Source organism: Equus przewalskii, chromosome 14 (genome assembly GCF_037783145.1).
Source record: "Equus przewalskii isolate Varuska chromosome 14, EquPr2, whole genome shotgun sequence".
In the NCBI taxonomy this organism is placed as follows: Eukaryota; Metazoa; Chordata; class Mammalia; order Perissodactyla; family Equidae; genus Equus; species Equus przewalskii.
In genome coordinates this window covers 80650753-80677343 of record NC_091844.1, presented here as the reverse complement: position 1 = coordinate 80677343, position 26591 = coordinate 80650753, and the positions used below count along the sequence as shown (strand labels likewise).

The 26591-nt window shown below is 49.5% G+C and overlaps 1 protein-coding gene across 1 annotated transcript; it reads left to right on the top strand.

Annotated features, from left to right (window-relative positions):
* Positions 1-342: 342 nt before the first annotated feature.
* TRIB2 (tribbles pseudokinase 2) lies at positions 343-26362 on the top strand. Its single transcript, XM_070574396.1, has 3 exons — positions 343-2037; positions 6798-7090; positions 23957-26362. The coding sequence occupies exons 1-3, from the start codon at positions 1768-1770 to the stop codon at positions 24423-24425; spliced, it is 1032 nt and encodes a 343-aa protein (XP_070430497.1). The 5' UTR covers positions 343-1767; the 3' UTR covers positions 24426-26362.
* Positions 26363-26591: the final 229 nt, after the last annotated feature.

Sequence of the window (26591 nt, the reverse complement as noted above, 5' to 3'; positions counted from 1 at the left end):
CGGCCCGGCGACTCCTGCCCCAACCGCTTGCAGCGCGGCGCGCAGTCCCATGCCTGCGGCGGCGCCCCAACCCTCGCTCCCCGCGGTGGGTGCGCTCCCTCCCCAACCCCGGGCCGCGGAAGGATATTGCACTTTGTTTACCTCGCTGGCGCTGAGCCAGCGAGCGGCCAGGCCAGCGCCCGCAACCCCGGGCCGGGAGCTGCAACGGCAGTGGCAGCGGCCCCGGCCCGCGGGCGCCAGGAGCCGCCCGAGGACTGGCAGCGGCGAGGCTGATTGATGGGCGTCCGGCTCAATGAGGGGGGCCCGGGCGGGGGCGGGGCGGGGCCGGCTCTGGGCTGAGCCAGTCGCGGTGCCGCGGGGGGGGGCGGAGGCTCCGTGGAAATGTGTCGGTGACATTGAATGGGGAGACCGAGCGCGAGCGAGGCGCGCGCGCGCGCGCACACACGCGCACACACGGCCCCGCTCGCTCCGAGATCCCCGGCCACGTAAGTAACTATTAATACCGCCTCGCCGGGAGATGCGGGCGTGCTGAGCTCGGGGATTGGCCTCGGGCACCGTCGGCCATCCCCTTCAATTTTAAATACACATTCCTCTTACCTCTGGAGGGAGGGGAAGAAAAAAATAAAAGAAGAAGAAGAAAAGCCGTCAATTTTCTCCAAAACAAACCCCGCCAGGCAATTTGGGTTTAGGGTAGGGAGAGACGGAGTGGTTGCAAATATTCCAAGGCAAGATCCAGTTATCCAGCTGGGAAGAAACGCCGCGGGTTGGCTGGGCTCGGGGCGCATCTCCTTCCAGCGCCCGGAGGACCCCCGGAAGCTTGTGCCAGGGAAATCGGAGACCACTGATCTGCCCTCGTCCCTGCCCGCGCTTCTCGCTTTATTCGGAGGACGATCTGGAGTGCGAGCGAGCGGCGACAGCATGAGCCTGTGCTGACCTCCGCCTGGCGGGCCAAGCCCTGGGCTTTGTCGCGGTACCTGCGCCCTGCCCGCGCCGCAACTCTGTGCCTAGCTTTTGCAATCTTTTGTTGGCAGCGCTGACCGCTCTAAGTTAAATGCTCCCTTGCTATTTTTTTTGTCTGTTTGTTTAAATTTTGGAGAGCTCTTGAGATCTTGGAAAAGCCTCAGACGCCATCTACAGTTAAAACGTAGGTAACTACCCTTTTCGGCACCCCCCCCCCCTTCCACGCCCCCCACCCTTTCCACCAAAAAAGGGGGTGCAGCGCGGATTCTGTCTGCCGTGCGGCGCGAGCCGGTAGACCCGTGCTTATTTCCTTTTTCTTTTTGTTTGGTTTCTAACGCGCTGAGACCAAGCCGCCGCCGTGCGCTCCCCGAAGATTGCACAAACTACAGCAGGGCTCCACCGCCCCGTCTGCGATTCGGCAGCCTGCGTGGGGATCGCTTCAGGAGACCGGGCGCTGCAGCTCCCCACCTTAGCAATCCGGTTACTCGTCTAGATCCAGATTGGAAAAAGAGAGAGAGAGAGAGAAACTAAAAGTGCGGAGATTCTGCAAATCGCTGGCGGCTTTGGGGTAACAAAAGGACCTGAGCTGCTGCCGACCGAGTACCCCCGGGAACCGGGCTCGGAGCAGACAAGGTGCCCGGCGGCGCCCATTTGGGGGCTTCTAACTCTTTCCACGTAGCCCCTTTCCCGTCCCCTCCCCTCTCGTTCCCTTTTAAAATCCGTGGCACGGAGGCGCCTGCAGCCGCACTCGCCAGCGACTCATCTCTCCACCGGGTTTTTTGTTTGTCGAGTGCGACCCCCACACTCATGAACATACACAGGTCTACCCCCATCACAATAGCAAGATATGGGAGATCGCGGAACAAAACCCAGGATTTCGAAGAGTTGTCGTCTATAAGGTCTGCCGAGCCCAGCCAGAGTTTCAGCCCGAACCTCGGCTCTCCGAGCCCGCCCGAGACTCCGAACTTGTCGCATTGCGTTTCTTGCATCGGGAAATACTTATTGTTGGAACCTCTGGAGGGAGACCACGTTTTTCGTGCCGTGCATCTGCACAGTGGAGAGGAGCTGGTGTGCAAGGTAAAGAGCCCGGGATTTGGTTTTGCTTTTTGTCTTTTAAAAAGATTCCCCGGCCGTTTGGAGGGGGCTGGAGGGGGCGGGAGGTCGCCAAGCCCTGGAGTCTGGGGGAGGGAGATTCGCGGGATAATTATTTATGGCCTCGTTAAGTGGGTTTATTTATTTATTTGTGTCTGTTCGACTAGTTGCGAAGTTTTTAGAGCGTTGCAGACAATGGGGCGGGCTGCGGCGGGGGCGTTTTGGGGAGAGCCCGGGGTGGGGAGGGCGGCGGGACTGCGCGGGGGCCGCGGACACGCGTGCTCCCAAAGGCTCGTGGAGCTCCTCTGCGCGACGCCGGGTCCCCACAGGATCTCTGCCTGTGTCTAGCCCCCTCCCCTTCCAACCCTGAGTAGGGAATCCCCCGCTAATTTTAAGGCACTGATGACTTGGTTGCTTTCGCAGCCATTGTTCTTAGCAGCGTGCAGGTGTTAAACCTTTGTTCCGAAGAAGGTGCCCTTTCAAAGAGACACACAAAGGTGTCCCCTCTGGCTGAGCCCGGGGACCCAGCGCGGGGATGGAGTTTACACGGAGCTTTCTTTTGCCTGGAGCCTTGAAAGGAGGCTTGGGGGTGGAAATCAAAGCCGCCGGCGCACCTTTGGGTGTAGGAAATAGTGAATCCTTTGGGTCTTTTTCTCTTGTCTCCGGTTCTTCTCATCTCCAGACTTCCGTGCTTGGACACCGCCCCCACCCCCACTTTTGCCTCCTGGGTTAAGAGGCCAGCATTTGGAGCCCCAGGGGGATCGCCGTGCTAATACAGATGAGCACTTAAGTCTCTTTTTTGTGTTTGACCCTGAGCGGTGACTGGTTTGTGTATGTGTGAGTATGTCTGTGTGTCTTTGTGTGCACCCACAGGGACCCAGACAAGGAGATGAGCGGGGGAAGAGCAGCAAAAAAACCATGAATACAGTAGAGCATACCGCTACCCAGGAATCGGACAGAGATCGAGAATTCATTGTCACTTAATTTTAGATTTGCTCAGCGTTGGGTTTTTTTTGGGGGGGGGGGTAAGGGGGAGCAGGGGTGAGGACCCCTGCTGTCTTTGAAATGGGCGCCCTGCACAGCTGTGCTGCCAATAACGCTTCACACTTTTACCATTAACCACAGACTACTTTGTGGACTTACTTTATTTCATTGTAAAAAATAGGTTTTGTGGAGGTCTCCAGTCAGTTTTGCAATTGTTCAGTTCAGACCTTAGGGGAAAATCAGGGACTCTAAGTACTGCTCTCTGCTTGTACTAAGCATTCGGTATTTTGCATCTTCTCCAAGTTATTGCGACCCAGAGCAACTGTGCCCGGTTAACCAAAATTCGGTAGGCTATTCAGAGCCGGATTGAATTCTCAGAAGACCTACAACGTTGCACAATAGGGTAGTCATCCTTTGAAATGAATGAATTCCACAGAGCTGCCACTCTTCTATGAAATATGCACAATCACCCAGCAGTGAGTGTTTTCACTCCTTTTGCTCAACTTTAGTCCAGCATTTTAATATTTTTCAGAGGCTGGAGACGCTCCTAAGTAAAGGGACTCTGCCGCCAAATTCTGCAGGAACATCTTGCTGTGATTTCTTTGTTTAAAGGCAGAGGTGACTCTGGCCCCTATTCTTTCTTTCTTCCTTCAGATTCTTTAAGACATTTCACTTTGGGCTGACCTTACCGTGTCATTCGTAGACTTGCTCTCTGGCCTGAAACTGTACTTAATCTGCTGGTTTAGTTATTGCAAAGATTGAATCAGCCCCTCACCAATTACTGTGTGGCTGCAAGTGGATTTAAGTGCAGTATCATTGTTCTGCTTGACAGAGGTCATCCCTGCAAGACACAGAAGCTTCTGTTTTCCTGCCTCTTCACCAGAGGTGATGTGAGTGACTTATGCAAGCATTGTTGTTTATATCCTAGGAAGCTCCAAGTGGGTTTTAAAGGCTGCTTCTATGCACCACCAGATATATATTGTGGACTTTCAGCTTACTGCAAGGTTCAGTGAAATCGACACATTGAATCAAGTTCCTTCTGAGGTCTTAGAGGATAGAGTTCGTGTCTCCCAGCTCTGCATTGACCCAAGGAAAAAGTCTTTGCAAAAACAGATCAAATGTAAAGATGCCACTTATAGAGGACTGTGTAGAGAATTCTATTGGACACTATTTGGGTGGTGGGGGGAGGGAGATCCGAGGGTCATTTAACCGAAATAATCAAGCCTGTTTATTGTCTCCATGTGCCTACTTTAAGCTAGGTAGATGAAGGAAGGGAGCTTCCGGGGGGTCGGTAGCTTAGCATTTCATGGAAATGCTGGTAGCTACTGTGCAGATGGACATACTTACTATCTTGGCAGAATGGGCACTTTTTTTTTTTGCAAATGCTATTAATGCTGGCCTAATCTTACTGCCTTATCTGAACTGTCACATTATATAACTAAGGCTCCAAATTAAACATTTAAAAGAAGCTGGCAACCAGGCTTATGGTTTGATTTTGCACTTGAAGGTGGTGGTTTAAATGCCAATCCAGGCCCATAAATGCCTGTTACAGCTACTAATAAAAGTTTGGTTCCTACCCATTTGGGAAAACATAAGTACTTGCTTTATTTTTCATCCTCTGTCCACCATCTTGGAATCTGGTCTCTTCTACAAAGGGTATGGCTACATTTTGAAGCTGCCATGAATATGTTTGATTTTTTTTTTCTTGAATTTCTCTGTCCATTCAGTTCTTCAGCAGTGGGGCAGGATAATAGACTAAAGCTGCTAAGCAAAAATCACCTTTTGTTTTTTACAAATGCAACTCAAAACAGGAAGTGTATGATAAATTATCATCACTCCGTGAGCACTGGCAACAGAGCTTCAGAACACATCATCCCTGTTACATAACACGGCGTGTTTACATTAGCCACTGGCCACTGCAGAGCGTTTATGACTTTCTGTGAAATTTTTGAGGCTTTCCCGGTTTCTGCTGCCTGCAGCCTGGGTGTTAAAGTTGACTCAGGCATTTCAGATTCCTAATTGAACAGACCTCTGAGGTCACTGCTGGTAGGTCGTCATTTGACAGTATCGGGGTGTGATTTGTGGTCTCTGGAGATGTTGAAGCGTTCATTCTTAAATTCTAGGTTATAGTGGCAGCAGCTGTGCCGCTTTCCTGAGATGCCTCATTATGGTTCATTCAGAACGTTCCTTTGCTTCCTCGCCCAGAATTAGTGCCAGCCCTCCTGAGGTTCTTACTATCCCTGTTTGACTCACAGGTTTTTTGTTTTTTGCAGCTAAGAGTGACTTAACTCGTGCGTTCTTAAAGGGCAGCCTGTGTTCCTGGATGGGGTTTGGAAGGCCTGTGAATCCCTTTAAAGCTAATCTGATATTGTGTGTGCATTTGAGGATGGGCATGGTCAGTTAAGAGGGGACAGCGCTTTTATCAGATTCTCCTGTGGGATCCGCACCCAAAAAGGTTAACAGTGTTCTAAATCCAGGTCTTCAGTTTATGGGGTGGGGGGGGCACCTAAGTGTTCTCTCCACCTCATCCAGATTATCGGTTGCCAAGCCAGGATTAGAGCCTCGTTTGGGGATTTGTAGGCCAGCATTTTCCCCACCACACTGCAAAATGATGACCCAGAAGCCTATGTTCTAACTAATGAAAAAGAGATTTAAGAAACGAAATGATGGTGAACTGATAACGTGAATTGTATTGTTGTTAGAGCATTCCTGGCCTTAGATGCTTTCCAGCGAAGCGCCCCACGCCTGCCCCTGGCTCCTGCAGGCCCAGAATAGAGTCATCGCGCCCACATCCCCAGGCAGATAGTAAAACCACATTCCAAACCCAGGGATTTGTATTCCTGATTTTGTGGAGGTCTGGAAATGAATGAAAGCTTTTTCTTTTAACCTTAAAAATTCTCTGTAGTGTTAATTCCCGTTAGGTCTGTTTCAAAAAGGTATTGAGAGTGGATTTTCTTTTGAAACAACCCCACAATGAGGTGGCATTTCACAGGCTAATTTTGATTCATAGAAAATCATTGCATAACGGATTCATTGAGCCAGATCTCTGTGGAGGGAAGAGAGAAAGAAGCAGTCGGCTTTCCTAATAGGAAGGCCTGTGTCCTATTCCCAGCTCTGCCACTGGGGGCTTGATTTGACTTGTTCTCTGAGCCTCAATTTCCACATCTGTAAAATGAAGATGTTGAATTAGATACCCGTTAGGCAGAGCCTAGATATTTAATCTGTTAATTGCCAAGATGCTGTACAATGCTGTACAACACAATCGTGCAACTCAAAATGTGTTGTGTGCAATTGGTATAGTTGTATAGTGTTGATGTACATTTTTGATCTTTTTTTTTTTGAAAGTAAATAAGATGTTGTCTGTGTGTCTGGGGGTGGGTCACTTTCCCTCTGATTTTGCTTTAGTCCTGTAAGCAGAGATGACTGGGATAAAGAGAAAAAATGATAAAACTTACCATTTACATACTGTATTCCATCCTGCAAAGCACTATTACCTTTATTTTCTCATGTAATCCTCCTAACACTGTGAGCCAAGTATCATTTGCCCATTTTACACTTGAGGATTTGGAGGCTTGGAGAGGTCAAGTGACTTACTGAGTGCCACACAGCTGGTAGGAGGCAGGGCCAGTGTGGTCTGAGTCCAGGTTCACCACACTTTCTGCCGTCTCAAGAGCGCGTGTCCGTGGGAGGTGTCTGCATTCTGGGATTTGGTTGTATAGAGGCATCTCTGACTCCTGGTCTTCCTGTCAATCCCGCCCCAGGTGTTTGATATCAGCTGCTACCAGGAGTCCCTGGCCCCGTGCTTCTGCCTGTCTGCCCACAGCAACATCAACCAAATCACCGAAATTATCCTGGGGGAGACCAAAGCCTATGTGTTCTTTGAGCGAAGCTATGGGGACATGCATTCCTTCGTCCGCACCTGCAAGAAGCTGAGGGAGGAGGAGGCAGCCAGACTGTTCTACCAGATCGCCTCGGCAGTGGCCCACTGCCACGACGGGGGGCTGGTGCTGCGGGACCTCAAGCTGCGGAAGTTCATCTTTAAGGACGAGGAAAGGTGAGTCGCATTCCTGTCCAGACCCGTGGACTCTAACAGGCTGCTCAGGGTGGTTGCTTGAAAGGTTCGCAGGGACTGTTTGCTGCTCTTGTCCAGGGGAGGGGAAGGAAGCGTGGAAGGACAAAGGGAGGCAATTATTGCAGTGTTTTAGGGGCCTTGGAAAACAAATCGCCACTACTCTAAAGGTGCTATCAAATGTTCAAAGGACAGGTGCCAGGATATTCTGTGACCCCATAATTGTTTCTGTTTTAGTCTTGTGAACTCTGAAGGTGCAGGACTGCGTGGCATTTTCAATGTGAATAAGGCAGGATTTTGAAAATCCTGCCTTCAGAACACTCAGTGCCTGGCATCAGTTATTTCTAATTCATTCATGCATTCATTCGTTCAGTAGATATTTCCTAAGTATACACTATGTGTTAATCACAATTCTCAGTACTGTGAATATCAAGATGCATTAGCTAGTCAGCTGACCTATAAAGGAGTGTTACAGGCTCCAAATGAAGGTATGTGCTGGGTCAGGTGGGCACTGGGGGCTGGGAAGTCAGTTCTAACTAGGCTTGGAGAGTCAAGAACGTTTTTATAGGAGAAGTGATTTTGGAGCCAAGACTCGAAAGATGAACGTGTTACAGGCGATGTGGGAAGGACTGGCGTTCCAGGTGAGGAAACTGCCAATGCAAATGCCTGGCAATGTGAAGGTGTCGGTTATTTTTGGAGACAGCTGGACAAGATGCTGGGCATCTGGGTTCTATTCCTGGTTCTTCCATTAACTCATTACCTTCTGTTTAGCAGACCCCACTGGGGTGCTGCTTTCTCCTCCAGCTGACTGTGATTGTAAAAACTCTTTCAAGCCACTTTGTTCTTTTTAAGAATCTGGTTTTTTAGACAGGTGGAGGCAACTGATTTATATTCATTGCTGACTATTCCCAGAATTGCTCTGGAGTTTCTGCATACGTGATGTCATGGGATTCTCATGACTGCTTTGGGCATCCTCATCCCCTACTAAGAGAGCGGTTAGGGAAGTGGGGGGTCCATTGTCACAAAGCTGTTAAGGACCATCTAATGAGAAGTCTAGCGCACATCATTCATTTACTCACTCAGAGAGCAATTCTGGAGCACCTTTTATGTGTCTGGCACAGATCTCGCTCTCAAACCTTTCTGCCTGCCAGTGAGTTTGCGTCTATCCCAGTGGCCCATGATATTTTTAGGCTGCTGCTTATAGAATTCTGATGGCATCCCAATGAGAGCGATCTGGTGGTGTGTGCTTTGTTTTTTTCATCTTTGTGGTTTGAGCTAATTGGAAGTAAATATCTGGGAAGCATTTTGGGATTAGCAAAGGTGAAGGGCCCAGATGGAACAGTTGCAGGAGCATTTATAATCCAGCTGAGTATGCGAAGTGCAGAGGACCACCGGGTTTCTTAGACCCACAGGGGTTGGTTATTACTCCATATTTTTTCTCATAGAGGGGGATCATAGGCATCTGGGGCAGCTAGTATCCTGGTCTTTGATCGTGGATGGCTTTTACCTTTATTAAAAACTGAAGAAGGGGGCTATTCCAAGATTGAGAGTGTGGGGCCGCGCTTGCCTTCTCTCTTCTTCGGCTAAGATGCTTCTGCCCTTGGAGCCCGGAGACCAGGTCCTTATCCTGGTTGTGCCTGCAGTACCCTCTGTGACCTTAGATTGGTCCCTTCCCCAGCCTCAAGTTCCTCTTCCTTGTATTGTCCTGGCTCTAAGGTCTCTGAGTTATAACATTTTTTAGGGATCTACTTTTTTGAATATTCTTGTTTGGAAGATAAATACATATCGGACCCCCAACGGAGTACTGACAAAGGTCCCTTGTTGTTCCTCTGTCTGTTCCACCTTTTGTGGAGATCTGGTAACTGGAACTGGAAAAAATTAGAGGTAATATTTGGTGACCTCCACGAGATCCTGCTGTGAGATTACCGTTTAACTTACTTCTCTCTGCAAATTGGAGAGGTGAGTGTTATCATGTCCATTTATAGATGAGGGCTCAGAAATACTGCAAGAAGTCTCAAAGTTACAGACAGGAAAGAGAGGAAGTCAGGACAAGGTCGCTGTTAAGTTAGCTCTCAAGAAATCTGTGTGCCTGACAGGGAGTCAGGACAACGAATGCCCGCTCTCACGGGGATCTGAGTTTTACAGCACTGTCCTTGACTGTGTCTCTCTGGGGAGGAATTTCAGGCTTCAGCAAGTATATTGTTGGCGTGTCCGGCAATAGCACACCCATGGTAAATACGTAACTGTGAAGTGAGTCAGAGTAGGGTGGACATCCCCAGGTCACAGAACATGGGAGCAGGAGTGGACTCTGGAGGGTCCTTGCTTCAGTCCTCTCATTTTGCTGCCAGGAAGCAGAATCCCAGAGGTGGGGCTACTCGCCCCAGTGCCCACGCTGGCTGGAAGCAAATCAGGGGTTGAGTGAGCCTCACGTTTGCTGGCAGAGGGCTTTTCCCCCAGGCCGGGCTGGTCCTTCACCAGAAGATGTGCACGAGTGCCCGTGAGCACATCGTGGAAAAGCCAAAATACTTGTTGTCCCAGGGCCTGGGGAAAAATGCCAAGATGTAAGGAGCTTCCAGAATGAGGACTGCGGGTCTCTGGAATTCAGTCTGGACTTAGGTTGAATTTTGCAAAAGAGTATGACGCTTTCTAGAAAGAACTAGAAAGAAGTATCCCATGTGAGTGTGAAACCAGAACAGTTCACTGGAGCAAAGATATCAAAGCTAAATCCTTTTTCATTTTAAGGAGCACTTTCCTTCTGGAAAGAAAACATAAGTGGCAGGGAACTGGGCATCCTGTGTCCCGGCAGGTCTGGGAGCACCTGAGTCCCTGCCTCCCTGCTGTCCCAAGAGACCAGGAGGGAGCAGGAGAACCTCCCCCATCTGACTGGGGCGGTGACGGCTGCACAGGAGTTAAGTGACCTTGCTCAAGGTCACCCAGCCAGTCTGCCAGTGGCGCTGGCCTGGAAATCCTGTCATGTCACTCCAGAGCTCTTTCTTTGCCCCACACCACGCTGACGTCCCAGTGGACTTGCTGTTCGGAACATGACAAGTGTCTCTGTCTGGGCAGCTCTGAGAAGGTCGCTTCCGTTTTCAAGGACGTTCTAAATGTTCTCATCAGTAGCTGATAGGAACTTGTTTTTTCACCCAACTGTCAACTTTTTGTAAAAGGGGAATAATGCCTAGTAGCCTTTTTTCTTCTTGATTTTTGGTTTTTTTTTTAAAGATTGGCACCTGGGCTAACAATCTTTTTTTTTTTTTTCTGCTTTATCTCCCCAAACGCCCCCCTGTACACAGTTGTATATCTTAGTTGCAGATCCTTCAAGTTGTGGGTGATTTTTGACTTTTAACCTCTTGATTTCTGAGTGTGAGACTGGTTTTGTCACTCAACATCTTTCTCCCTCTGTGTGTCCAGCAGCCACTGAGTCGTAGGCAGACTCTCTCTGTTGATCTGCACAGTGGCCTGCAGCTTGCCCGTGTTTCCTGAGGGGAACAGGAGTCAACGGGCCCTGGGATCTCATTGGGGCTGTGCTGCTGGCAGCCCTCGCCTTGATCTTAATCAATGGGACCTAATCAATAGGCGTTTCAGTAGGACTAAAGCTTCCTTGTCTCCTGACATCATTGACAGTGTGAGGAAACAATGGATGGAATTTGAAAGGCTTTTGAAAGTTAAACCTTGGCGTCCATGTCTGTTTTCTGACCCTTTATGCATTGGTCCTGTGGGCGAAAACATAGAGGAGACTTTTGGAAGTAGTGCTGCTTTATTAAGCTTCAGATCACCTCTTTGCACATCACTCTTCTCTGTCTCAGGGATGTGCTTCTTGTTCCTTGATGATCTTGAAAGTGCTTGAAAGTGAAAGTATTACGCAGTGAAATTGGCCGAGCCCCACCTGGTTCAGAACAAGACCTGCCTATGGACAGAGTTCTTATGCATAGATTTTCAGTTCTGGACACTCTGTAACTCCAAATCCATGGCCATCCATGAAAACATCCTTAGTGGAATTGTCAGCGCCATAAGTCACTTCCCACAAGTAGCTTTGCAGACAGTATACACAGATGACACCCAACCTAATGTTAGACCCAACACTAGTGTGCCTTCTGCCGCTGTTGGATTAGCAGCACCTCAGATTCTTCCGCTTCTCTTTCTTCTCTTTTATTTTGAATTGGGTTCTAGATTCAAATTCTGGCTCTACCACTTATTAACTACGTGATCTTGGATAAGTCACTTAATGCTTCTGAGCGGCAGTTTCCTCAAAGCAGAAATAATTATTAGATCCTGTAGGGTGGTTGTGAAAGTTAAATGAGATGGTTCTGTGACTCATGGGGCAGGGCAGGCACTCCTAAATCAACATCTGGCCCAAGTCATTGATAAACTGGTACCATTACGAGTGAGCATTTCCCAGGGCTCTGGGTTCATGGAGAATGTGGTTCATCTCTTTGGCAGCTATTTCCAAAGTGGAGTGGAGAGTGGAGCCCTTGTGATGTAAGGGTTCAGATTTGAGCCACATCCTCTTCTCTCTTCTGTTTAGTTATAATCACCAAATCAGCGTTAGGAGGGCAACTGACAGGTCAAGTACACATGTTGTGGAACCTGCAGCTCAGAAAGGTCAGAAAGTTGACAAGATGTACACAAGGGAAGGTGGACACAAGGCACATACAGGGAGCGAAGGATCCCACCCCCGAGCCTGGATCACCCGCAGTGTTTCTGCCCCTGGGCTGCTGCTTCTCCTCCATTCCTGTGGCTGTTTTTGTAGGGCAGGGCCTCAGTTCTTTTGTTTGCATTTTGAGGAAGTTAAACGGCTACCCTGATTGAACTCACCCTGGACACACCCTTTGCATCCACAGTTCCTGTAGTAAGATCTAAGATGCACTGTGCGATTAGGAGGGGCCCCCTCTGTGTTGGGGCCCTGAATCTGTTAGTAGACAGTGCCCAAATCCCCAAAGGGTGTGCCCGTGTCCTCCATCCTCCCTCGCCCCGCTGTGGTATTACAGTTATCTGCCCGGTCAGCCTGTTCTCTGAGGCCAGTGCTTCAATCTGAGCCTCTAAGGGAAAGGCAGCTCTTGGGAGAAGGCCAGTTATTCCGATGTAGAGTCAGAGTCGATGTCTGGATTCCAATCCCTGCTCCTGCACTTCATAGTAAACTTAACCTTGACAAGTTACCTAACCTCTTCTCTCTAGATTACATCTATAAAGTGGAGATAACAAGAAGACTTCCTTCATGGAATTAAATGAATTAATGCAAGCGAACCCAATGCTTGGCACATGCTGTCCTTCGCCTCCTCTGCACTTAGTGTCTGGTGCTCTGGGTGACACGGGGTTGGCTTGCTGACTCAGAATGTGAAGAGCCTTTTAAGCGGGTGCAACCTTGGGCTGCAGTCCTGGATGCCTACAGAAAGTGGGCGGGCCATTGTTCCTACAGCATCCCTGTTTTGCCAGCCTGATTTCCCTTTGCCCTGGGGACAAGGCTTCTTGCCACTCCCCACTCTCCACCCCCAGTCGCAGTTCAGTATTGACATTTCATTGCACAGAAATACCCCATGTGAACGGAGAAACATGCCTCTGTACATGTTTCTTCTTTGGTTAGAAGATCTTTATCTCTTGACGTCACAGGTTTCATTTCCTCTGCTTTGTGGAAGCTGAGCTGTGCCTGCTTCTGCAGGAGGGAAGCTGGGACCCCTTGTAGGAAGCCAGAGGCCTTGGGGCTTTCAGGGTAACACATGCCATCTGCCCAGGCACCAGACCTGTGCTCCTGCGGGTTGGACGTCTTCTCCTTCCCACACCGGCCAAAGTCAGCACTCTCCTTAGGTATTAGCATCTGTTTGGTCTGTTCCTTTAGATCCTCATGTTGTTCCTGCCTCTGTTGAAGCTTCAACATCTAACAAAGTCTGGAGGGCAGGCATTGGAGCCCTGGGGACCCGACTCTGCTTTCTTTCATTAATAGCGATTTGTATTATTTTAAGTTGTAGGCTCATTGTATTTTTAGGAAAACACCTTTTTGCTTTGAAGGAGACAGAGCTCCTGGAATCCCCTTATTTATGTTGACCACTCTGATATGCTGCAGGCACTGCCAACCTTTGGGTAAGACTCAGCCTCCCTTTCTCCCCGGGATGGGTAAGTGATCCTCTTCCTGTAGCCCCCACCCGTGCCTCTGTCACAGTGTGTCTCCCTTCTATTCTAGTTGTCCCTGCCTGCGTCTCCGGGCTGACCTCGTCTCCTGCTGGACTGGGAGCTTCTTGGGGACAGAGTCTGTCTCATGTGCTCTGTTCCTGGAACATGGTGGGCATCAAATGAAGGAAAATCTCTTTTATTGAATAAGAGCAGCTCAGATTGCATTCTAATGACAGAATGAGAGAGGTGGGCATAAGTGCAGATCAGCAGTGTCTAGCTATTGCCCAGAATGGGAGCCAGAAAGACTGAAACTTATGAATCTCCCTGGAAGACGCCTTTGCAAAATCCACATCAAGTGGGAAATTAACCCTCGTTCCCATTTCGATTTGATGATTTATGCAAAAATTACAATTATTTAAGACACTGTTATCAGTGCCGATGGTGGGGTGTGATCTCATTTATGAAAAGCTTCTCTAATCCCAGTGAGAGAGGAGAGCTTCCTCCGGGTTCTGGGCTTAGAAATAGACTCAGTAGTAGGTATCCTTCTGCAGGATTCCTGGCTGGGATGTTTACTGTTTGCATTTAATAAATTAGCTGATGGGCTGGACTGGGGGTCCTGACAAACGGAGCAGAGGGCTCAGCGGTAAAATTTTTGATTCCTCTGTGTGATCATTTGACCTTGGCCGGCCTTCTCGTGGGTTGGAGATAATGAACTTAAATCTCCAGCACAGGGCCTGGTGCACTGCAGGGACTTAAAAAGACAGCTGTTGTGACTGCCCTTGGTCATCATCTGTGGCTTTGAGCCTCATAATCCAACACCTGGAGATTCAGTTAATCATTCAACACATATTTATTGAGCACTTAGCATGTGCTGGGTACTATTCTAGGTGCTGGAGTTACTGCAATGCCAGATGAGACTCCAACTCTGCCCTCATGGCACTTACACTTAGTGAGTCCAAATCATGTACCTGGCCCTGTTCTAACTACAATACTTAAATTAACTAATTTAATTCTGATTAACTACTATATTTAAATTTAGCAATTTAAACCCAATAAGTAAGGTTAGTTATCACCATTTTATGGGTGAGGCAATTGAGGCTCAGGGTCTTGGAGCTCATCAGTGGCAGACCTGGGGTTTGTGTCTGGTGTGCCTGGCTCCTGAGCCTAGGCTTTTAGATACGATGTTGGCTCCAGGAAATAGATGCGAGGTAAAATACCACCGCTTGTTCCCACCCATAGAAAGAATTTTCTCATGCAATATGGCAACTAGTGTGCACCACGAGGACCAGACCAGTCAGTGTCCAAGTGAAGCTCAGTACTGGGTTTTCTCTGAGCAGCATGGCCTTGTAGGTGGGGCCACCAGTTAACCAACTCCACGAGCAGTCCTAGTATGTCTGTTGTTCCTTTTTTTATTTTTTTCCTGAGGAAGATTCGCCCTGAGCTAACATCTGTGCCAGTGTTCCTTCATTTTGTTTGTGGGTTGCTGCTACAGCATGGCTGCTGACTAGTGGCGTAGGTCCGTGCCCAGGAACCAATCCTGGGCCACCAAAGTGGAGCATGCCAAGCTCAACCACTAGGCCACAGGGCCAGCTCCCTGTTGTTCCATTTTATGATGTAGGTTTTGCTTCCTCTGCAGAACTGTGAGATGGGGTGCATTTATTTTTCTACCCCCCATGTCTAGCACAGGGCTCAGCATTGGACGTTCTTAGCGAATGTGTGACAATTGACTAAATGGGTGTGTGACTAGCCCTTTGTGTCCTAGAGGCATAAATGTTATAAGAAAAGTCCCCTAGATATATTTATGGTAGAAGGCAGTGGATGGAAACACATTTTAAATGTCCTTTACCCAGCCCTCTTGGGAGTTTCTCTAAACCATGGAATAGAGTCCAGCCCATGTGAAATTCTTTGGACTGTAGACATTGCAGTTCTTAAGCAGAATCAAATCACGCCTAGATGCCCTGAACTCTAGAAGCGTGTTGGAGCTGGGGGCGTCTTAAACATGGGAGTCACATTCTCTTGCAAACATTTATTAAGCACCTATTATGCACTGTGCACAGTGCTAGCTACCAGGGGTGCAAGAATTAGTACCGGAGAGTCTGCCTAATGGAAGACACAGTGTAATGATTGTTTTTAACACCATGTGACAGAGGAAAGGTGTGCCTTAGAGAGCTTTCTGGGGGTGGGAAGAGTGGGTGAGGTATAGAGAGGGATTATGTGAGGGCAGAGATGGGCTCCTTTGGGGCTTGGTCTGAGTGATGTAGAGGGATGGGGAGGGGGTCCAGAAAGTGTGAGCAAAGGCCAGGAGGCCTGAATGAGCTGTGCGTAGGGAGGGATGTGCCGCAGGAGGGCACTCTCGGGGGACAGAGACAAGGCTAAAGAGGAAAGCAGGGGTCTAGGGTCTTGGGTACATGCCCGTGACCGTGACCTTGAACTTGACCTGAAGTCCAGGAGGAGGCATTGAAGGGTTCCTGTAGGCAGGGCAGGGGCTGGGCCAGATATCATTCTGGAAGTGTGTGTGAAGGAGGGACTGAGGATGGGCATCGACTTCAGGATGCTGAGGCTGAACCAGGAATGAGGCAGTGGGATTTGGGGGGGTGGGTCAGAGGGGGACCTAAACCAATCCCTTTTATCTTTACAGATAAGGAAATCAGAAGGGGAGATCTTTCCCCATCATCCTGCACTGTGTTAATGGCACTGTTGAGAGCAGAGCCAGGTTTTCTGACTCCCGATCGTTGTTCAGTAGGTGTCTGGGCCATCTGAGAGGATCCCCAGTTTTGATTCTGCCAAGTGGAGCATCCCTGTCTGGCCCAATGTGTGGACTGACTGCTCCCAGTGCTGCCTGGGTTGGTAAGGTCAGAGAGACTGACCTGAGCCCTGCTCCCACCCCTCCAATGGGGCATCTATAAGAATGTTCTGGACCCTGAATCAGCCTAAGCAGCGAGGCAGGAGCAGCACCTTGGGGTGCTGGGAGAATCAGGGCTGGATCCAGCATTGAGCAGTAGATTGCCTGCAGAAGCCTTTCTGAGAGGCCGAATCGATGGATGATTGATACGGGGTCGGGGGATCCTTCGGGAGACAGGTCTAAATGCTGGGGAGCAAGAGGTGAATGGAGTTATTGACGAGGAGTCTGAGCTGCATCGTCTTTCTGGGGTTTCCCTGTCTGTTCCTATGGAGACGGCAGGCGGTACTGCGTGGTGTCTTCCTGCAGTGGGAAGGCGAGTTGGGGGTGGAATGGCTTCCCCCGTCCTCCCGGTGGCCACGATGAGTCAGGGCACGAATGTATGCAGGCAGTGCAGGCTTTTCCATTGTGCTTTTCCACAGTAGCTTTTCCTAGCAAGTTACTTCATCTTTCTAAGCTGCAATTTTCTTGTACATCAAAACGGTGTGGGAACCCCTGCCTCCCAGACCAGGTAGTATGTAAGGTAGTGAGAAGATGTACCACCTCGTTGAACTAACCAGCCCCTCCCCTGTGGCCCCCTCCCTATAGACACTACTTACCCTGCCTGGAAACCTTTCCCTTACTGGTTTACTCACTGCTCTCCCTGCTCATCTGTGAGCAGCTTGACTTAGGTGTCGTGTCTGTTCACTGAATCTACAGGACCTGGTGCAACGGTGGCTCTCAGAGGTGACTGCTGGAAAAATCTATGCACATAGGAAACAGAGAATTAAGGGAGTGATGATTTATTTGGTAGAGTTCAGTGGTCTGTGGCATCCCAGAGGTGGCTGCCAGGTCAGGGGTCCCAGGTGGGACCCTTGCTTGCACAGCTGGACTGGCAGCCAAGGGTAGCTTTGCAGTAGAGCAGAGGAAGGCCAGACCTGGCTGCATTTGTCCTTTCTCACTTGACCCTTTGCCTGCTTGGACCCACCCCACAGAATGGCCTTCAGTGACTTTTCTGGGTTCCACTGACCTCAGGCCACCGGACTTCCCGTCCTGGCCAGGCCCACTCCGTCTGGCTGAACTCCCAGCCTGGCCTCACCCTGGCCCACCCTGTCCTGATCTCTTCCTGCCGAAAGCCCAGGGCGGTGTTTAAAGGTTTAAAAGCAAAACTTGATTTGCTTGAGTAGGCCATTTTTGAGATTTTGGATGAAGCACTAAATTTGGAGTTTGGAAATCTGGGTTCGAATCCCAGCTCTGCCATTCGCTTGCTAGGTGGCTTTGGACAGGTCACATCCACTCATGTACCTCAGTTTCTTCATCTAGTAAATGGGCAGGTCCAGCCATCTCTCTCCACCTCATGAGCCACAGCAATTAGATCTCGTATGTGATGGTTTGGTATGTGATCTGGTGCTGAATAAACCTGGGGCCATGTTTGTGTACATAAACCCACGGTCTCCCTTTAAAAGTTTCTCTTTCAGCAAGTCTGTGATGTTGGTGCCAGGATGTTTTTCAAGGGGGTGCTAGTGTCAGAATCCTCCTGATGTGGATTCCAGCTCAATTTTTGTAGTTACCCTGTATATGACCTAGGACATTTAATCCTCTGTGTCTCAGTTTCTTTATTTGTGAGGAAGTATGCATGTCTCATAATACTTGGCTTTCTGTTTTGTTATGAGAAATAGAGATGCAGACTGTGAAAATCCCAGCATCTAGCCGATTCATGGTTGGTATTGTTGTTGTTACTATAATTATTATTATCATGGTTATGAGGATGTCATCTCGGAACTGTTGCAATCCCTATAGCTTAAGAATTAAAGAAAACTTAAAATCAGGAAGTTTGAAGCTAGAAGAGCCCTTTTCAGGCCAGGTAGCCATTTGTTCTCATTTTACAGAAGGAAAACCGAGGCTGAAAAAGCCTGTGGTCACACTGCCTGTTCAACTGAGTAGCTCCTAGGGAGCCACTCGAGCCGAGAGTGGGTGGGGCATCGGGGTTTTCAAGGCCAACGCACTGCTCAGCGGAGGCAGGGAGTGGAACCGCATCCTGCTGGCTTTGGCTTCCTCACCTGGCTCGCGATCTGATGACACAGGCCTGGCACGGGGCTGGGCCAGCACCGAAGACACAGGCTGCCCCCGTGTAGCCTTGTTCATTCACAGGGCGAAAGCAAAGCAGGCTGTTCCCTGCCTCTGCCAGGCACAGGTTGCAAAATGCATGCAGGGATGCAGCTTCTCCGCCAAATTAATCCTGCCTGGGCTCGTGGCTCTTTCCCCTGAGAAGCTGTGGGTGATAATCATGGTCCTTTATAGCTTTTCGGTCACAAGATCTCCACCACTGCCCTGTCACTTTTGGGAATCTCTGTTCTTCATGGACCACCTCTAGACCCACCACCTCCACGAAGCCCATCCTGATTACCTTAGTCAGGATTGAATAAAGTGAGCAGGAGTAAGGTGGGCACATATTTGGGGGGGAAGAACATTCCAGGCTGGGGGTGGTGGGGGGAGTAGAAGACAAAGACAAAGGGCCCAGGAAGGAATGTGGGCACAGAATTCACATCTGCTTTGGTCTGGATGCTACCTTTGCTCCTTCACCTGTCTTCTCCCCTAGGCTCCAGGGTTGAGGGTGGGGCCTGATCTTAATCGTAAGATCAATTAGAGTTGCCGTCATTTTTTGCACGTTTACTATGCTAGATTCTTCCATGCATACTGTACTTGCGTTCTTTCATTTAATCCTCACAAAACTGGGAAGGTGGGTGTTACTTGTCATGTCTGCGTCTCCAGTGCCAGGTTTAAGTGCTCAAATGATTAGCAGGACATTTGAATAACTAGGACCACCGATGCTCCTGTTGATTTTTATGAAAATTCGATTCCTTTGCCTAGAACTTCATAATCCCTGGACTGTTGAGGGGACGTCAGAAGTTGGAAGACTGTTCCTTTCTGCCCTCCTGTTCTGACACGTCGGGGTGCTGTCCCAGGCATTCCCACATGCAACTCTCGAGAGGACAGGCCAGTGGCCCCCATTCCCAGGGGGGAAGCCAGGCCCGGAGACCTGCTGAGGGTCCCTGCAGTTGCATAGCAAGTCCATGGGGACTGGAGCTGGGACTCCAGCCCGGCCTCGGGTCCCCGACATGTGTGCGCCCTGCAAGGTCCTCGTTTAAAGACGTAATCCAGACCACTTGCCTCGACCCTTGCCTACGAGTGATGTAAACAAGTTCAGGATGTTCCAAGAAGCAGGCGAGGTCAGAAGCGTGCCTGCGCACACTGTGTTTCCTCCCCATCTCTTTCTGGGCTTCTCTGTCCCTTCGCCCCTCCTTGCCCGAGATGCTTGTGCTCCCGTGTAGAAGCAGCAGGCTCCTGCCCTGAGGGCTGGCTCTCCTGGACCCCAGGTGCACGGGTGCTGCCCGCTTTGACAGAGCCTTGTTCCCTGAACCATCCTGGGTGTGGTTTCCTCTGTCAGGTGCTCAGGTGGGTGGGGGCAGGCCTGAGGGAAAGGCCAGACAAAGGTGGGCATTCAGCCCCCAGCTGGCCTTACTAACTGCTGAGCTTACTTACCCTCGCAGAGCTTTAGGCCCAGGGTCTGCACAAAGGAATGGTCCTTCTTGCCTTGGAAGTTGATTCTGTGAACTTTAAAGAGAAAATATGTGTAAACAGCCAGCACACGTTTAGGTCCACAGATGATGTTGATATTTGGTGCTTAGCAATTTTCGGAGCCAGAATTTGACCCAGGTCTCTGATTTCAAGGCTCTGAACTGGCCCGGTTTCTGTGTCTCTGCCCTGTCACGGCACACACTGAACCTTAAGTGACCAGCAGGCTCAGACCCCTCCACTGGAATCCCAGCCTCTAAAAGGAGGATGAAGTGGCAGATGGTGAGCTCTCGGGTAGCCGAACTGCAGCACGTGGAGTGGTCTTTTTTATTTCAGTGTCCGATTCATGAGGTATTTGCACAGCTGCTGAGTCCTCATCCTGAGGTGGGGGAGGGGAGAGGCGAACTCCAGTGGGGGGCTAAATGACAAGACAGAGCCCTTAACCATTCCCTAAGGCCCTTTTCCATGGTCTGGAGAAGGCTTCCAGGAAGAGGCGTTAGGTTGCAAGTGGGGTCAGTACCGCCTAGAGTTGAAGGCGTGGGAGGTACTAGGCGAAGGAGGGAGTCAGAATCTAGGGTTGTGACCTGGAACCGGGTAAGAAGGAAAAATGGCTTTAGATTTGGCCTAGCGTAAAGAGCTGGAGGTGGTGAAGTCTGCCCCCTGAAAAGGCTGAATCCCGTCTACCTCCCGCCCTCACCCGCCCGACAGACAGGTGCCTGAGGCACTGCCATTTACCAGCCTGTCCTCCGTAGATCCTTCGCTCACCCCCACTTACTCCTGGCCGGGAAGGCAGAGCAGGGCCCTTGTTCCTTTGGAGGTGAGCATTCTGAAGCTCTGAGGGATTAAAAGTGTGGCTGCCCTTTTGCTCTTGGGTTGAGTGTCTGCTCCGTGCCAGGTAGTGGTCTAGGAGCTGGAAGTATGGCAGGAAATGCAGGTGGGGTTCTCTACCTATGAAGTGACCTCCGCCACCTGCCCATGAGCTCCCGGAGGTGAGAATGAGGTGATCACCCTGAAATGACCACTGGAGTCATACGTAGAGTAAAAATGCAGAACTGCAGAAGTATACATGCTGGTGTTCCAGGAGGTGACAAGGGGGCTTGGGAGTCCTGCGGGGGGAGGTGCTGCTTTATACGGGATGCTCAGGCCAGGCCTGTCTACTGTAGTTCATTTGAGCAGAGACCCGAGAACAGTGAGCTCTGCATGGATCTGGGGGGACCATGTGCAAAGGCCCCAGGAAGGACCAGTCAGTGCATTTGAGGAAGAGTGAAGAGATTGGAATAGAGACACAGAGTGTGGCTGCAGATGTGGCGGGGAGGCCATGGGGGTCCGCTGTAGCCATGGTGAAGATGTTGACCCCCTTTTCGATAAGCAAAGACACCACTGGGGGGTTTGGCAGAGGAACCCAACCCCAAACCTGAATCCTCTGATTCCAAGTATAGTGCTCATTCCCCTGGACTGTCCCTGTCACCCAGGTGGGAGGGCTCCTTATTTTTACTATTTCCACTGCTGTAATTATTCCCATAGCTGCTCTGCTGCCAAGATGGTGAACTTGGAGGTGAGGAGTCTGGCTGGCTCCAGAGGCCAGGCTGGAGCTGCTGCTGCTGGAGGTGGCACAGGAAGCGGCTGAGAGAACCCACTTGTGCCTGCGGTTGGCACTCCCCTCCCCTCCACCCCGGGGTTTCACTGACTCACCTCCAGTCTCGGAACATCTAGTGAGGCTGGCGGGGGTCAGCCCCACCTGCCACCTTAGCTTCGAGAAAGCAAAAGGAAGAACGAGATTTGTTTTTAACCAGCTCAATTCCAGATTAGCACTTCTAGACCCTTGCTATTTTTATAGCTGGTTCGCTCTAGGGGGAGGATAAGAGCATATATACTATAGATTATAATAGAATATGGGTGAATAAATAAAAAAGATGTGTTGCTATATGTTACAGAATGCCAAAATGTTAAAACTGGCAGAGACTTTAAAACTGTCTTATCCAGATGGATGCACAACAATGTGAATGTACTTAATGCTGCTCAAGTGTACACTTAAAAATGGTTAAAATGGTAAATTTGATCTTAGGTCTATTTTACCACACACAAAAAATTAAAAAGAAAAGAAAGACTGCCTTGTTCAACACTCCTCTATAAGTCTGAGAAACAGAGAGGTTGAGTGACTCCCCCACAGCGACACAGCAGATGAGAGATGTCGTATGGCCTGGAAACAGCTCTCCTAGCCCCCAGCCCAGCACCTTTTCCAGTGGCCACAGTCATTTGTTGCTCATTGAGGGAAATGAGTACAAGGAAGTAGTCACTTCTTGGTCTTCGGAACTCCTGTCATCCAGATAGGAGATCGTAGAATCCACGGAGGGTTTCAGCAGACTTTGCTGTAGGAGCCCCTAGCAACTCTCCTTTGATTAACTGGAGCCTCGCCTCGCTTCTGTAGCTCTCTGAGTAGCTGTGGTGATCACCCCAAAGGGGTAGGACCTGCGGTCGAGGGAGGACGAGAAACAGCGCTGAAGGACCTGAGTCACAAGCTCTGACTTAGGACTAAAGCCTTCCTCTGATTGTCCCAGCCCTGTCCTCTTCCCCGCTCATTGACACCCGGGGGCCAGCATTGACACCTGGGGGCTAGATGCTTTGATGTGCACTTTTGAGATGAAGGAACCAACTGATGTGCGTGATTCGGACCTCGTTGGTGCCGTCTGCGAGGTCCTAACCCCTCTCTCCAGCCCGTGCTCCCTGCCTCGTGTCACCTTCGTGGCAAGCCTTAATCAATGTGATGGAATGGGATTAACTGAGGTTACGGGCCTGGGGACTGCTGGAAGTCTGCAGGGGGAGTGTTCTGGCTGGGGGAAGAGGAAGATTTCAGTGTTAAGCACTGAAAGGTAGTCGTTGCTAACTTTCCGCTCAAGAAATGGCAGAGCAGGGAAACAGGAATTCTCAGGAGGCCCCTGGGCTAAGGGGAGAAAGCTGAGCTGGGAGCCTGGGGCACTGGGTTGGGGACAGCCGCACATCTTGAACAAGTCAGTTCATGTCCTGGTCCTCTGCTCTGTTTATTGGAAATTAGTTAATGAGAAGAATTCAACTCATTTCCGAAAGTATTTGCTGAGCACTTACTTTGTTTTATACCCAGTGATGATATCCACCCTGCCCTGTAAAGGCAAGTGCTGGGTCCTAGGGACTCAGAGTTCACCATGGAATTTCTCTGCCTCTTCTTCCCAGCACACCCGGGAGAGTCCTACACTCCTGTCAGACAGCTCCATGGGCCTTAAATGGCAGAGGGAAGACTGGGGACAAGGTAGTGAGTTGGAGAAGGATCTTGGGCTCGTGCTGCTATTCACACACACAGTCATGCACACACACACACACACACACACACACGTGAGAGATCAGAATCACAGAGGTGGTGGCACAGGTAGAGGATACAGGTGACCTAAGTCAGATAAGGAGCAAGTCAAGGGCCAGGCCCTGGGAGCGTGATGGGCAGGACAGGAGGCAGCTTCAACAGGAGATCTTGGAAAGCAGGTGGGCTTGCTATGAGGATGTTGACCTTGCAAGGACTAGGTGATGGAAGTTCACTTCCACTCGAACATTCCCCAGCTCTGCCCGTGTCCTAAGGTGAGGCCGCTTGGTACAGTGGAAGGAACAACAGGGTTGACTTAGGAAGATGTGGGGGTCAGTCTTCTCTATTTCCCAGCTGAAAGGCTTTGGGCAAGTTACTCAGACTCTCTCAGCCTCAATGTTCTTATCTGTAAAATGGGATAGTAAAATCCTTCGTGTCTAACAAAAACACTGTCGTGTGGCCAGAATACAGTTGAGTCACGTGAAAGGTCTTTGCACACTGTGTTCTGTCGTGTTAGCCGGAAGTCGTGGCCGGAGCTTCTGTGAGCCTCCCAGTTGGTTGGACGTGAATTCAAATTCTGTGAATCTCCATCATTACTCAGAAGTGACTTTGAGAAAATTACTTAATCTCTTGTTCCCTTATCACTAAGACAGGATGAATAATTATGTTACTTACGGTTTGTTTGGTTGCTGAGTCCCCCAGTAGATTTGTTTGAGTCCCCCAGGAGATTGTTAGCTTGATGCAAAGTCCTCGTCAGTCTTGTTTACTCCTGTGGCCCCAGCCCTGGAACAGTGTTTGGAACCTAGACGGTGCTCAGTAAGTAATGTTGGGTAGGTAGGATGAATGAATGAATGAATGAATGAAGGGTCATTGGAAACGTTACAGCGGGCGCTGTGATATAATGATGGGATTCCTATGTCTCAGAGCACCCTTGGGAGCTCATGTCTTCCTCCCTTTCTTGCAGGACTCGGGTCAAGCTGGAAAGCCTGGAAGATGCCTACATTCTGCGGGGAGACGATGACTCCCTCTCCGACAAGCACGGCTGCCCGGCGTACGTGAGCCCGGAGATCTTGAACACCAGTGGCAGCTACTCAGGCAAAGCAGCCGACGTGTGGAGCCTGGGAGTGATGCTGTACACCATGTTGGTAGGGCGGTACCCTTTCCATGACATTGAGCCCAGTTCCCTCTTCAGCAAGATCCGGCGTGGCCAGTTCAACATTCCAGAGACTCTGTCACCCAAGGCCAAGTGCCTCATCCGAAGCATCCTGCGGCGGGAGCCCTCAGAGCGGCTGACCTCGCAGGAAATTCTGGACCATCCTTGGTTTTCTACAGATTTTAGCGTCTCGAATTCAGGATATGGTGCTAAGGAAGTGTCTGATCAGCTGGTGCCGGATGTCAACATGGAAGAGAACTTGGACCCTTTCTTTAACTGAGCTCACGCCCCACAGAGACTTAGCAGGTACCAGGAGCGAGAGAGGGCAGCGCAAGGGACTTCTTCCAGGGAACACGTATCGCCTGACTTGGTAGCAAGAAAGACACTGACACTCACAAGTTTCTTGGTTCACAGAAGGAAAACCTTCAAGGAGCTGACTGAACATGTAGCATGGGGGCAAGAGATGTGGGATGGGGGTCGGGCTCTGGGGTCAGGTCAGATGACCAGGAGCCCCCTGGAGCTTCTCTTCCCTGACGAAGGCCCCGGGGACCACCCCTGTCAGTCGGGCCACTTCCACCTACCCCACTTTTCATTTTGTTCAAAAAATAGTCGTAGATCCTGACAGAATCAAAACTCTCTGCCTCAAACACACATCTTGGCATCGCACTGTTAGCATTTAACTTCTTGTCATGATTCAGGGAAGGTACAATTGGCCAAGGATATTTTTTTTTTCTTCTTTTTAAACAAGCCAACCACCTAGCTGATAATTAATGGGATTCACTTAAAAAAATTCGGTGCACACAGACTGACCTGAAACCTGGGTGCTAAACTAAAAGCAAACAAAAGTCCAGTTTGTGTCTCTTAATCACACTCTTCAACTCATTTCTTCTGAATAAACTCTTTAATCTCCTGGTCAGGAAATGACATGTTAATGCTTTGCTCCCTGAAGGGGAAAAAAATCTGTCCTTTAACAAGCTATTCTGTTTTGTGTCAATTGGTTTGTGGCAGGAAGCTATTAGAAGTCAGACTTCCAGATGCAGTTACTGCTATCGTAGTTTAAAGAAAAAAGAAAGAGGAAGAAGAAAGGAAAGGAGAAATTCAACTCCTTGATTTTTTCTTTTGAATGGTGAAGGTACGTTCCTGACGTTGCTCTTAGAGAGCTGATAGCAATGGTGTGAGATAGCAGGAAGCTCTGGGAGTCTGAAGCTTTGCAACACTCTGATCTCAACTCAACATTTTGTCTTTGTTTTATCGGAAACTAGTGAAACAAAGCAGGTTGTCCCACGTGTGTAACATACAGGGCAGCTATTTCGTTTTCTTTACGAAGAATGGTCCTTTTGACTTGGAAGGCCCTCTGGTTTGGACAAAACCCTCAGTAGAGACAAGTGGGAAGGAAAATAAGCTGAAAGCTAGGATGATATAAATAAAAACAGCTCTCTATCCCAATACGCACCTTTGTATTTTCAAGAATCTTCTATTTATTAAGGAAAATGTCACATTGTGATGTATTAAGCCAGTACTTCAATTACGGGTTGACTTGGGATGACATGTTACATGCTGTAGTTAACATTTATATATTTTTTTCTTGTTTGAGTATCTCTGTCCCTGAAATAACCTTTTCTTTGGCTTTTCTAGATAGCTTTATTTGATTTCGAGTGGCAAGTGTTTTTTATTACGGCTTTTCTATTGCTGTATGATACAGAACTCTTTTGGCATAAATATTTGTGTTTCCAGTACCTCAGTTGTTTGGATTTACTGCCTGTATACGTTTTGTGAAATGGTCCTGTTTCTGGGTAGGTCACGCGTGGATGCTAGTGTGTAAATGTTACTTGAATCTGTGCTTCATTAGTCTGTGGCATGTATGTGCAGACCTTGGACGCTCTACACCTGCTCGGCAGGAGCACGGCCTTCACCTTCCCAGGAGGGCGGCCTGACCGTTCATAGTCAGGAGACAAGGCGGCCACGGATGTGCCCTTGATTCTATTTTGATAACGGAAGATAGAAAGGAGAGAGGTTTTTTTACATTCTGAAGACGGTGCTGCGTCAAGAAGGACCCGTTTTTCTTCCCTCTCCCCTATTTTTTAAGTACCCTGTAGGAGGAAAGATGGATGACATGCATGGTGGGAATCTGTGGCCTCTGGTGCTTTGTCCTGTATTTGGTTTAATGTTTTTGTCCTAATCTCTTCAATCAATAAAATTGTGCGTATTTAACTAAAATTCTGGGGTCTGGCAAATGATGATTTTCCGCCATCTGTGGTTTGAGGCCACCGCACACCAGCCAGGACCTCACATGTTCTCTCAGATCTTCGCTCTTGTAGGGTGAGCTGCTACTACTTTTCATGCAGAGCGAAAGCTACCTTGCGTTGTGTTTGGGCGTAGGCTGGCCAGTATAGATGGAATATCTCACTGGATTGTCACCACCACCTTCAGATGTGTGAATTCTGTC